General features: G+C 43.4%; 1 protein-coding gene across 9 annotated transcripts in view; it reads right to left on the bottom strand.

The window, feature by feature from the left end:
• synrg (synergin, gamma) overlaps nt 1-6628 on the bottom strand; it is a 104121-nt gene extending 97493 nt beyond the window's left edge. For all 9 annotated transcript variants that reach the window (XM_063204968.1, XM_063204973.1, XM_063204969.1 and 6 more), the window contains exon 1: nt 6582-6628. In XM_063204968.1, coding sequence (XP_063061038.1) covers nt 6582-6616 — 35 coding nt within the window. In that variant the 5' untranslated portion in view covers nt 6617-6628. The remainder of the gene's footprint in view (nt 1-6581) is intronic.
• Between the last annotated feature and the right edge of the window lie 8159 nt (nt 6629-14787).

Genomic DNA, 14787 nt, shown 5'->3' with positions numbered 1-14787 from the left:
ACAGGGAGCGCGGGCCGTGTGCTGTGCCGTGCCGTGCCGTCTCCCTCTGCTCTGCTCTGCTCTATATGAACCTCCATGATGCTTGTAAACAGCAGACACTGCTCATCAAACATGCAGGCCCCCCTGCCTAGCCTACCTGCCCCGAGACACGCACGCACGCACGCACGCACACGCACTCGCACACGCGCACATACACACACACACACACACACACACACACACACACACACACACACACACACACACACACACAAATAAAACGCACAAACATGAAGAGCGCAAACAGACACACTTATAACATGCACACAGACACACTTATAACACGAACACGCACGCACGCACACGCGCACACACGTTAAATTATTTACCACGCTTCGTTCATCCCGTGTTACAGGACTCTGTGCTACAGTCCCTCTGTGACGTCCTCTGCTGGTTCAACAGTTGGCTCTCATCATGGCCACTGAGCCATTTGAAGTGGAACCAGGTTTCAGAGCTTTGTTGCGTTCATTATCCACGACAAAGCACAAACACATCTGATTCTCAGAAAGCAAATGCGGATATGGAACAAAAAAACAGGGCTATTTTTAGTCTTGCTTGGAAAGGGCTTTTTATGCCATGATCACACAGAGAGGGGCCAAAAATGCTGCCTGGTAGCTTTAATTTGAGTCAGATTATGGCATCCAGGTGCTTCAAGTGTCTAAGAGAGGCAGGTTTAGTATACATGTACAGACAACACAGGTGTGCCTTCACATCCATTACAATACATTATATACTATTGTATTAATTTTAAAATTGCATTCATTGCATTGATTTTGTTAATTCATTTGATGTTCCTTCCCAGTCACTCACCTCACCTACAGTCATGTTATAAGTTATGTTATGAGGTTAAAGGAATTTTCGAGGCTTAAAATTATGAGTTTTCCAAGTTGTTAAAAAACAGTGGTTTCCAGCGGTTGATGAAGCCACAACCTAGTAAATAAAGAGCCACTTTGAATCAGGGCTTTGAACCGGTTCAAGGAACGAAAACGAAAACCGGGAACTTTTTGTATTTTACAGGGAACAGAAACGAAACCGGAAAATGTATTAATTTTTATGTTCTGGAACGGGAACACTTATTTAAAAATAATGGTAACCGGTTAATACCGGTTAATACCGTTCCTCGAAAAAAAAAAAAAGTAATTATTTTCCTGCGCACGTTACTATGACGGCTGAGGTTCACGTCTTGTGTGACATCAGACATTCTCTGACTGAATGGAGAGAGAGCTGTGGATTACAAAGTCTGCACTTTCCATTGCATCATTGTAAGACATTGCAGAGAAGCGTGTGTAAAGCACACAGAAAATGTTCTACGTTATTGGGCATCCATGGCCGCTTCAAATATAGGCTACACAAACTCACAATGTCCATCATAGCGCTCCCCGTGACCCAAATCAGCGTGTAGCGCGAATTTTCATCATTGAGATTTATTCTCGCTTCTCCGCTTAGGTCATCCCTGAATGACAGAATTCTGGAGGATATTCTTTTCATCCGCTTGAATAAACAGTTTGGAATGTAGGCTGACTCATTTGCACTTCCGTCTTTCTTGGTTAATTAACATCAGTTAGGCCTATGGGGAGAAATCAGCTGACAGGAACGAAATGAACCGTTCCGGGAACAATATTTTTTTGTTCTAACCGGTTCGGGAACGTCAATTTATTGGTGGAACTCATAACCGGAAACGTTATAATTCCGTTTCTGTTCGGAACGGAACGTTTGGAAAAAAAGAACGGTTCAAAGCCCTGCTTTGAATTGGCTTTCCCACCCTCCATGGGTTCTTCTAACCAGCCTATGCGTGTTGGGAGGAGCGGGGACCCACCTCTCTGTACTTCTGTAGGCCTAGGTGCCTAAAAACACAGCATCACTGCACTGTCGCATGCCTTGATGTTAAAAAGCAGACAGCCCCGCTGCAGTGCAGTCAGAGTGCCTGTGATGAGGACTCAGATGTGGGGCGCGATGGCGGCAGTGGGATGCAGTGGGGTATGAATAGAACTCAGCTCGGAACAAAACGCCCCATTTCAAACACAGGCATTTCTTCCACCCCAAATCCCACCTCAGACAGAAAAAAAACCCTGAACAAAACAGGATTTATTTTCTCTAACTATAAATGCACATCCAGAAGCACCCACAGACACACAGAGACAGAAACAGACACACAGTCAGCTTCTTTGAAGCACAGTAAACACCATGTGTGCGGCCCGGTTTTGTCAGACAACACTGCTGCTGTGAGCCACCTGGGTTTGCTCCAAAGAAATAATAATAATTTTGAAAAGTTGACATCAAGCCTGCCAGACAACAAGGTAACGCAGAGCAGGGCATGACAGGGACAGCTGCTGTGTTTTGGGCAGCAGATAATGACTCAGAGAGCAAGCCAACGAGACAGAGTCGGCATGAGGTGTGTGTGTGTGTGCGTATGCTTGTGCGTGTGCATGTGCGTGTGTGGTCTGACAGGCTAGCTGTGATGTTTCGGGAGACTGGCATCATTTCATCTTGGGATATAGAGCCAGGTGAGTTCACTATGTTTTACAGGAAACAAGAAAACATGTTGCCCCGTGACAGGGTACAAATCTGAGCTAGTAGTCTTCCGCATACATTATAATGTTCCAGTGAACTAGACATAGGCTGCATGGACGGCACATGAATTGGAGAAGACAATAGGGGCAGCAAGGTGGTGAACGCACCAAAGAAAAAAACAAACTCAAACCTTTTCCAGCATCCATCTTGCTACCTAAGTATTTACATTAAATCCAATTCAAGCAGCCCCAAGCACTGTAAAACTGACAAAGTTGTCAAGTTCTACATTTTGTTAAGTCCCCCTTTTCAGGACATTTGAATCATTTGTCTTCCAGGTAACAGATGACTGCTCCACACAACAGGACTAGGAGCAGGGCAATTCCAGCGTTATGGATGTGACATTTGGACTCCAAAAGGAAAAAAGCTATAACAGTGAGAATGGAGGGACCCATATGACGTGTTGATCACATAGAGGCCTTGATGGTATTTTTGGAGTGTTTTTTTTTTCAGTTACAAGTAATGTATTGTCTAAAGGTCCAGTTGACATTTACATGGAATTGCCCAGCATGTGATCATATGGTGAACAAATGACTAACTGCAGTACAGCAGTAGGCTGTATGATGCGATAGTGCCTCTTGTAACCTATTCTGCCTAAAACTATCATAGTTTCATTCATAATTTTATTTTATAATGCTGGCAAATGTGAAAAAAGCTAAGTAATTCATTTACAAAAATTCGTTCAAAAAAAAATCGTGGGGTGTATCGAACCGTAGGTCAAAAAACCTGATATGAATCAAATTGTGAGTTGAGTGTATCGCTACAACCCTAGTAAGCAGGGCATGTGGTCCAGGCCTAGAGTACACAGCCTAGTCATCGTTGCCTTGGCAACCGCATCTGTTTTTTTCCCACTCTCCTCTCCCTCCAGTCGACGGGGGTCTGGCCAGAAGGACCATAAGGGCCAGACCCCCTAATCCGTCACCCAATAGATGGCACTGATGTCACTGCTGGGAATGTGCTGCCACTGAAGTACCGGCAGCAGGCTGCAGGCTGTGGGCTGTGGGCAGTTTGGCTGCCTTGGCATGGTGGAAAGCAGACTCTGGCCATTCTGTAATTTCGCCGGGCCCTGCCAGGGCAATGGGTTAGTGTCACACAGAGAGGACGCCGGATCTGAAGCCCCATGCCAACAGTTCCTCATGACTGCAGCCAGCCAGCCAGCCAAGCAACCAACACACACACACACACACACACACACACACACACACACACACACACACACACACACACACACACACACACACACACACACACACACACACACACACACACACACACACACACACACACACACACACACACACACAAATGGCTATGTTACACAGTACATGTTAAGTTACTAGTGTTAACACTGCAAGATGTACTGCATGCCATCCCCAGCAAATAGGGATGCAAATTATTAGTTGATAGCCTTATCGATCGACTTACAATTAATTGATGAGCGGCTTCCCCCCCCCCCGAAATCTCAATGTTTCTAAAAAAAAAACTACTAAATCTAAAATTTTTAATTAAATATTGAGATAAAATACCACATTTAAATCAATTCTATTTCAATTCTTTCTTATTCGATGAATCGTTTGCATCCCTACCCGCAAACTCCTCCCAACACACAAATGTACACACACAAAAGGGCACGCAGGCATGCTCTCTCGCGCGCTTTCTCTCTCCAAGCCAAGGGCTATATGCCCTCTCGCCCACACCACTTACGCACAAACACGCGCGCGCACACACACCTACAAACCTATACGCGCGCGCACACACACACGCACACGCACACACACACACACACACACACACACACACACACACACACACACACACACACACACACACACACACACACACACACACACACACACACACACACACACTTGCACACGCGCGCACTTGCACACGCACACGCACACATTCCCACCCCCTCCTCTCGAACATGCATACAGTAGCTACTCAAACTGATCTTCTACTGCATTGGCCTGAAGTCCATGTTTACTTGCTATCGGATGTGTCGTTGTGTGGGTGTTGTTGGGGCTCCTCGAAAAAAAATCTCTTTCAAATGTCTCTGCGCTGAATGTCAGTCAGGTATCGGTGTTACCTGCTGCTTCAACCGATACCCCCCTCGTCCATCCATAATTAACACGCACGGCCAGTAGCCATGGCACTGCCTATTAAAGAGTCATGAATCGGGCCCTTTTCATCATAGTCAGGATGTCTGGCGAAACACACACACACACATACTTACGCAGACACATTCACACACTCACAAAGCCTGTATCCAAAGCATCCTCAGCAGAGAATCACCTTTCTACGCATCAGAAACAGTAACACCAAACACCAGAAGGCTACAGTTAAGGAAAGGGACAGGAGGAAAGTTAACATTTTTAAAAAGTAATGGGAATTTTGGGATTTTAGCTTAGGCAGTCAAGTCTTGAGCATGGGATGGGTGAGGTTGTCAAAGTTAGTGCCATGACTGTAGTTTTAGGTGTGGGTGATGAGATGTTCATACCACTTTGAGATTAACCTAGCCTTGTCCCCGCCACTTTTTCACAAATATAATGCACAAACAGCATACCCAGACAATTGGCCATATTGATGTCCCCACCACTTTCCAAGCCAAACCTACATCTTTGGTTAGTGCTACAGTAATACCTAAGCTTGCACAAGACATGGCTGCAACATCCATGTTAGATGGCTGAAGTAGGCAGCGAGAAGAGTGGAGATCACGCCTACAGACAGCCAAACCCTATTTGGCTTGGATTCTACCGACTTCTAATTACATTAATCTCTTTGGAGGCTCTGGGAGCTAATCATCCCGTTGATGACACTTGTTTTTCGCCCTTCAAAGCAACACAGCGCATTTGCTGCAAAGACTGTCCATCCTATTGACTTGTCTGAAACCCCAAACATCTGACAACATCTGAAAACATTAACATTAGACATGCATGCGTTATAGCCATGTTATGCCTGCATTGGTTTGGGGACAGTGTGGCCTACATACATTTTTCAACATGACCACAACAAGAAAATTGACACAAACAGAGTCGAGTAGGCATCTGTTGGCCAGACCACAACAGCCTACAAACTGACCTCAAACCTCAGAGCTAAAAATGGCACAGAGCATCACCAACACAGCCAAGTCGTTCAGGCTGACAGCACAAGGTTGGGAAGGAGCAAGACATGCTGATGATCTAAGACAAATTTCGATCTCTGAACTAAGACCGAACGTCTACACAGTCACTGGTCTTTGATTAATCAAAAGAGGTACATTTCTATTATTATCATTAGATTTTTTTCATTGAATGGTTATCGTGACACTTCTGTAGGCACAGAATAAGCCTATTCTAAGCTGGAACCGGATCAAGGCGCATCTCACCAGATGTGCTATTCCCTTGCCACTACCCCAACATGTATGGACGAACGATTAACCAGATGTACATTTTCAAACACCCATCTATTTGATAAACCAAAAGTGACAGGTGCAAGTACCACAGAGGCTGCGGTCAGCTAGCCTAGAACTACAGTAAGATGTAGGCTAGCATTTTTCTTGGTCTGGGTAGCCTACAGGTGCAAGCAAGGAAATCAGATCAATCTCATTGACGTCAAGATTACGAACAGCATTAGCGACAAGGTGACAGGTGACAATAGCCGTGATAAATTCACGAGTAGCTTGATAGCTAAAGCAGGACAGACAATGAATTACGCTTGAAGATAGCTAACATGGCTAACAAGGTAACGATCTGTTACAGACTAGTCAAATACAGCAGCTAGGTAGCCGAATGAGCTAGTGATGACAGCTAACGTCAGCTAGCATCCATCCAGCTATGTTGTGCTACACTGTAGCCACATTTGTCATGGCAAAGGATGCCTAAGGAAATTATTTAGTCATGACACACAAATAGGACGTTACTTGTTCACTCATTCTTATACATGTTATCCACAATAAAGGGCTGACTGCATTATAAATCCATATAAAAATGTACCTGCCACCTCCCCCTGATCCGGGCCGTAGCGCCATCTTAGCGAAACAAATCTGTATGATGACATCATCAACACTTACGTCACGCACACTTCCGGGTCATATGTTTTGGTTCTTTTTTTTATCCTCATAATAATAACATGCTTGACTCAAGCGTTACTCAAATATCAAATGTGGGATAATATACGTGCACACACGTTTTGTGATTTTTTAAATGTGATTTTTCACTCTTGTTTCTTCCATCTGTGGAGGGGCACTACACCTAAATGCAACCTTGTTTGTGAGAAATTAGAGATATGTAGGCCTACTGACCATTCATGAGCATATTGAATATATGAATATATTGAAAATATGGTAAAATATTAAATTCTCACCATGGTCTGTAGGCTACTTTTCAACATTAAGGTTCCTTGCAAAATTCAATAACGAATTAAATCCACTCGATGGCGCCATTGCTCTTTGACATATGGTGTGATTGACTTACAGTAATGTGGTTGAACTTCACACAGACGTGGTAGGCTCTATAAAAAATACAAACAAACAACAACAAAAGACACACACAAACACACACACACACACACACACACACACACACACACACACACACACACACACACACACACACACACACACACACACACACACACACACATACACACACACACACACACACACACACACACACACACACACACACACACACACACACACACACACACGGTCAGTAAGTCAGAACAGTCTTGGTGTACTACTGGTTCAATCCATTAAAACTTTAGGCCAGGGCCAGGGGTGTCAAACTCAAATTGACTGGGGGCATAAGTCAAAATCTGCAACAAAGTTGTGGGACAAACCCAATATTTCTTTATTTTTAAAACAGGCTAAAATTGTGTGTACACTCATATCTAAATTTCACCAACATCTTCCCATTCTAGTTCAAATGTGCCTTCACATATGTGAGATGTTTCACTGGCCTGGGCACTCACATATTCCTGTGACCAAATTACATGTTCTAGTCTTATTACGGCATATATTAATGTTGTAGTATTACAACTGTAAACCACATTTGAAATGATCTCGCAGGCCAAATACAATGACTGTGGGCCAGATTTGCCCCGCGGGCCCGAGTTTGACATCCCTGCTCTAGGCTATTAGCTGGCCCCATGGCTCAAACAGCTATAGGGTGCAGACTGTTACACCAGAGAACCAGGCTCGGTTCCAGCCCGGGGTTGTTTGCAGATCAACACTCTCTCTCTCTCTCTCTCTCTCTCTCTCTCTCTCTCTCTCTCTCTCTCTCTCTCTCTCTCTCTCTCTCTCTCTCTCTCTCCCATTACTTGCTGTCTCCTCTCATAACTGTCCTGTTCAATAAGGTCAAGAGAAAAAAAAGTCTACCTTTGTGCCACATTAGTTTATCCAGTCATTCAACATCATTCAAAAAACAAAACATTCACATGAGCTACTAAGCTATAGAATTGGTAAACCACATTCTATGCCTATGGATTATATCCTGCTTTTAATGGTATTTATAGACCCCTTTTAGAATTAAAATTAATGAGTCTGCATTCACTTTAATATCTGAAAGGGACCACTTAGTGTGAAAATGCTCTACGACTCCATGTACTGTATCACATCTTGCATGTTTTCTGTCGGTGTCTATACTATCATCTTGTCGCACATAGTAGGCCCAATGCATTTTCTTCAACAGAAGTCTACAGTTTTATAGGATAATTAGGTCATTTGGGCTTTTGTGTGGCCCTGTGGCATAAATTTCATCAGCGGACCGTCCTCCATAGTTAGTCCACGGACGAGGCGGAGTGGAAAGGGACGGCCTGTGCCCTTCTTTGTCCTCTGAGTCCTGTGCTTAGAGAATTACATCTGTGTGAACAGGCATGTCCCATGTCATCCATCACTTGCTCCTAGACGCCCATGCATGCCAACAATCACATCAACAATCACATCAGAAGACAACAGAAGGCACAGAAGCAGAGACCACACTGGTGAATGGCAACATTTATATGCCGCTTTTAATTCCGAATTAATCATTCGGAATTAAATAGTTCCGTCGAGTTTTCTTTAATCTTTCATTTAATTCCGAATTGTGAACTGTTTACATGCCGTTTTCAAAGCGGAATTACGTTTTATTCAGAATTAAAGTGAGTTCATTCTGAATTAAATGTCTCATGGAAACGTAGCCTGTGTTAGATACGGTTCCTTTACACCAGGGTTTGTTGGCGATAAACATTTCACATTCACTGCATGCTGACAATGATGCTGCCACTGCTGTTTTTGATTGAGTGAGTGTGTGTGTCGTGCACTGTAATTTATAGCTGCTCAGCTTACAGCTGCATCACTGTGCAGTGCATTACACTGCATTACATTGCACTTAGCAGGCTGTTCTAATCAAGACTTACAATGCAGTGAAACAACCTAGCTGAGGGAACAGGAGATATTAAGAGGAGGGTAAGCGGCAGGGGACATGATGGAAATACATGTAGGTTAATTGCTCTGTCTGACCATGTTTTTTTTCCTTGAGCAAAAACACATCAAACCATATCAGAGCAAGGATATTTTTCTAACTTTCAGGTTAGAAACCCCTTTGCCTTGAAGAATCTCAATCAATATAGATGTCTAAATGACCCTGACATGTCACAAAAAGCATGTCTTCTTTTTTATTATTATTTGCTTTTTGCCCTTATTTCGATTAAGATTTTTGACAGGAAAGTCGCATGGAGAGAGATGGGGTAGTTCGGTGTGTGAGCACGATGCATCACAGCACCCCCCCCCCCCTTTTTTTTCTGATGTGGATTGCAATCTCCTTGCACCTCCTCTTAATCATCATGAAATGGCAAGTGTACTCTAGGTGTTGAAAGTGTTTTGTGTGTGATGAAGTGATACGGTCCAATTTAACTTTATTAACCTAGGCCTATTATTTTACAACAGTGGACTATGTAACACATAGGACTAGGTCTTTCCTTATATTACCGACAACGAAATTTGCTTCCAGCACTATTTGGATCTGTAATGCTGTCTTTCTGATGAGGTCCAAATAGTATTAATATGTGTGCGTGTATGCACGCGCCGGTGTGTAGGCAATACGCATGCATGTGTGTCTATGTGTTCATGAGTCTGTGTGTGTTTCAGTGTTTTTCGGGGTGAGAGACAAGCCTCTTACAGCAGGGCCACTGGTGGCATGGAGAGTTGTGGGTGAAAAATTAACCGGGGAACCCACCCAGAGCCTCTCGCCCCTCGCCCATCTCCATAAATCATGGCCCACCACCCCCCTATCACCGGCAGCACAGCACAGTACAGCACAGGCCCCATGGTGGCACCCACACTCTGACGGCTGCCTGTCCTGTCAGGCATCCCTCACTACCATATGATCAGTCTAAGGGACCTGAAAGCCAGAGAATGGCCGCATATCATTTACCTCTATTTGGGAACAATGTACCACGAAACACCCCCCCAAACTCCCTCCACACACATACTCTCTCTCTCACACACACACACACACGCACGCACGCACGCACGCACGCACGCACGCACGCACGCACGCACGCACGCACGCACGCACGCACGCACACACACACACACACTGCCCACCCCACCACCCCCTGGAAAAAGAGGACCATTCTTATTCTGGTTCACTTGGCTCTTTAGCCCTCTGTAGAGTGGAAGATTGATTCGTTGGAGTCATTTGACCTAATACCTGGTCAGCCCCGACCAGATATTCGAGTGAGCTTGTAAATTAAACTGAGGTGTCAAGCTTTTTGTGTTCTCCTGTCAGAACAGTTTGTAGGCTATTTATAGGATTTTTAGTATGCGGGCTGCTTTATTTCTGTCTTTATTTAATCTAAGGTGTACTTTTATTTATTACTTTATTTCTTGTCCTTTTCTGCTGAAAATAGCTTTTTTCCCTGAATGAACATTGTAATTAGATGTTCTTTCGTGTTCACATGCTTTCCGCACCCGTAACATCAGTCTCACTGTCAGCTGAATCTGGCATTTACAGCTTGCTGGTTTAAATGGCCTTTTCATGGTAGGCTTGCCGTAACCGTTTTACAAGCTGATTGACACATGCACAATAATTTGTCAGCGCACAGGCTTTTCCATGCTGAGTTATTGCACAGTATGTCAGTGTCTGTCTCTGGTTGTCTTAGAAGGGTGTCTACTTATTACACTCAACGCCAATAAATCAGAACAACTTGTTCTTTGGAGTCATACCTTCACAGGTTCCATTACCGTAAAATATACATACTGTACTGAAGGGGTGGGTTTCTATCTTTACACAGTAAAAAATTAAGTGTTTTTTCAATATTCAGTGAGTCGATTTTATATCTTATGAAGCATATGGAGTGTACAGTGTATTATTTATCTTTGGGCTCATCATCATATTTTAGGACAGACACTTTATCATCATTGTTATAACATGATGGCTACTCTTGGATTTTACAGTTTGATGGTCATGAGCTGGTGCAACACAAATGATCTGTGGTAACACTTTATATTGTATCTTTTTAGTGTATCCATGTAGCCTACATATCAACATCATATAATATTATGTAATTACACTCTACATACCTAAGCCTAATGCTAATTCTGAGATTGTGCAAGTACATCGTGTTATACACTGTTTCATACATTGTTAAAATGTGCCTCAATAATGAGTCAGCCATTCAGGATACCTTAACTTTTGCCAAATATTTATCTTCTTAATCAACCTATTTTATTTCTTTTGTTGTGGTTGTTGTTGTTGTTGTTGTTGTTGTTGTTGTTAGTCTAACTGTCAAGCACATCAACCTGCATGTCTTGTATGAATTGTGCTATACAAATAAAGTTATTGTTCTTACTATTACTAATACTACTACTACTATTATTATTATTATTATTGTTGTTGTTGTTGTTGTTGTTGTTGTTGTTGTTGTTGTTGTTGTTGTTGTTGTTGTTGTTGTATTGTTAGAGTGTAGTCTTGTGACCTTGCTTGCGTCTCACTATAGCTCCTCTAGATGCCCAGTTCAGTCAGAGAGAGTAGAGAGAAGAATCTCTGGTTCAGTGTTACACTACCTCACATTATTATCTCTACAACTATACTCTAGATATTGTATACTTACCTAAATACAGAATAGGAGTCCCTGGATACCAATCGGAAACGGTGTGGCCAATTAGCCCTGACTGGGAACGGCCTCCTGACCTCTGACACCCACTGGGCAATCCTATCCGTTAACCCTTTGGGGCCCAGCTGGAGTTGATGTAGTACCCATTCTCACCGACCGGCTAAACACGCAGCCGCATTCACTCTGATACTTCCATTTTCTGTCCCTTTGTGCTAGCCCTTCTGTCTTCTCCCTCCCTCCATCTTTTTTATTCTTTTTTTTTACCGTAGCCCAGAGCCCCCGAGCCCTGCACCCCACTTTGGTCCCCATGATGACCTCCATGCCCTTGTCCTGGAGACCCAGACTCCCCCTCTCCCACCCTCCAGGATGGGGAGCCAGGGTGCCCAACCCGCAGCTATACTGGCCTTGGACCCAATGCAGTGTTGCTTGAATAAATATATATTTTTCTATTATTGGTCTCTGTTTTGGGCAATAACTGTCTAGTTGTTGTTATTCGCTGTGACAATAAAGAAATGTCCTCATGCTTGTCCCTGTTCAAGAAAATCCCTTGGATTGAAAGACAAATAACAATACTGGGGTAGTCATTAACCCAGGGTTTTATTCTAACCCAGAATTCCTTGAATGTCGACATGAGAGATGAGATGCAGACTGAAAGTGAATTAGCTTAACAATAGTTGATTAGTCAGAATCACAATCGAGTATTGATTTAACGATTGTTACTTAGTAGAAAAGGGTTGCTTTTTTCATCCCTTGCTAGAAAACCATGGACTGCACCTCTAATTGTCCTCAATTAGCCATTAGCTTAATAACATAATTGCAAAATAAATACACAATGAATCACAGAATGGATTTAAGAAATCTCATGTCCTTGAAACCACAACGATTTTTTTTTTCCTGGTCATGTCGAAAAATGTGAAATTGTTTCTCTTGTGTGATTTAACACATTGACAACCCACTTTGGCAAAACTTGCACCCAGTGGCTCTCACTCATGGAAGGAAGTGAATTCAGAGATGAAGAAATAGTTAAACAAAAAAAATGCACAAAAGAAGGTTGCAACATTATTTCAAGGTTGAAAGGAAACACATGGTGTTGCTTTAATAGCGCTAGACAGTGCTGTTGTGTGTTGTAATGGATCGGGTTGGTTATCTGGGCTGAGATATAACACCACATGACTAGTACAATAAAACTTTATACAGGTCAGACATTGCAACACCATAAAAACCGGAGAGTGGCACAACACAAGCAAGTGTCAACTCCATCTGAGATGTTTGAAACACACACACACACACACACACACAAACACAAACACACACATACACACACACACACACACACACACACACACACACACACACACACACACACACACACACACACACACACACACACACACACACACACACACACACACACACAGAGACATGCACGCACACACACACACACCAACATTTTATTCCGAATACAGTCTGTTCATCACTACTCAGACAAAAAAAATTCAAAACAAAGTACCAGCACCAGAGAGAGAGAGAGAGAGGGAGAGAGCGAGAGAGAGAGAGAGGGAGAGAGAGCGAGAGAGAGAGAGAGAGAGAGAGAGAGAGAGAGAGAGAGAGAGAGAGAGAGAGAGAGAGGGAGCGAGGGTAAAAAAAAACCCCTCTTTGACCTGCAGACATGCTCAGGATGAATGCAGTTCTCCGCGTTGCATTGTAAACTGCCCCCCCGTTCCCCCCCATGTCCCCTTAAAGGATGCTAATGCGCCCCTGGTCCTCTGACTCTCGGGCCATTCTCCTTTCACAGAGGCTGCGGTCCCCTGGCTGAAAAAGGGCCTGCAGTAAGATCTTTAGTGGCACCCCCCGGGTGCAAAATCAAAGGCCTCATTGACAGACACGCAGAGCGACATCATTGGATTACAAGAGTTTGCCCAGCAGGACGCGGCCTTCCATAACTATGGGCGACTGTCCTTTCAGGGCCGCGACTTGCTTGGGTCAAAACAGATTGGGGACAACTCTATACTGCAGCGGGGGGGGGGGGGGGGGGGGGGGGGGGTGGGACATTACCACTCGACCCTCCCACCAGAGTTGTAAATCAATTGGTTCTTTACACGTTCCATGAACATAAAGATCCGGTTTGTTGAGCCATAAGGCACATGTCTTTTCTGTGGACGAAAAACGATGTCAGATACTATTAACCCATAAATAGTTGTAAATAGCTATCTAGATTAAAGAAAGGGGTTCGCCTGATAAGATGTCAAAGTAGGCTTGTCATATAATGGTGAGGCAATAAGGATTTTGTTATCATCGTATAGGCCTCTATAACAATCATGCGTGGATAAGTAGATGGCATGGAATCAAGGAAATTGTAAATACAAACCAAACTGCTTCAACCTTGTGTCCTTAATGTCTACATTGTGCCATATAAGAGGCTTCTGACATTGGGTGGCACATTTAAGTCAGTCAAAGAGATAAGACGCTATCAATCTTCCGTCTAATCCACTGTGTTTGTATTGAGGATTCCATGGGCATGTTGCAATGTTGGCAACACTTCAAACCTAACACTATCCGGATTAATCAGATCAATGTGCATTAGGATCAAGTCACAGCCAGAAGTCATAAATTATCACACTGTGCTGAAAACAGACTGTGCAAGACTGTGCTCAGAGGGGTAGTCTACGTAGAACGCAGGTATACGCAGTATACCCACTTCAAAATTTCAGGGATTTCAGTATACCCACTTAAAATTGATTGATCCATTATTTAGAAAAGGACAAATATATACAGTATACCCTTCAAAAATGCTCAAATTTACAGTATACCCACTACAAAAAAGTAGACTATACACCACTGACTGTGCTGAATACAAATTGTCTGTTGTGGCAGCAGCTTAGAAAGTCCTTCAAATTGAAGGGGAAGCCATCCCAGTCCCAGAGACTCTATTTCGATAACAGGATTCGAAAAAGTCCAAAAAGTATTTTGTTGCCATTCAAAATTGGATTTACATCTCCATTTTGCTGTTTTGGTTGTTGTATAAGTGCAACAACTGTTGAATTTCCCAGGGAACTACTTAATTCTAGGCCTATATTCACCAAACCCTGCAATAACTCGGCC

This window comes from Engraulis encrasicolus, chromosome 8 (genome assembly GCF_034702125.1).
Source record: "Engraulis encrasicolus isolate BLACKSEA-1 chromosome 8, IST_EnEncr_1.0, whole genome shotgun sequence".
In the NCBI taxonomy this organism is placed as follows: Eukaryota; Metazoa; Chordata; class Actinopteri; order Clupeiformes; family Engraulidae; genus Engraulis; species Engraulis encrasicolus.
Note: the sequence above shows the minus strand (reverse complement) of the source record. Positions and strands in the feature narration are given on the sequence as shown.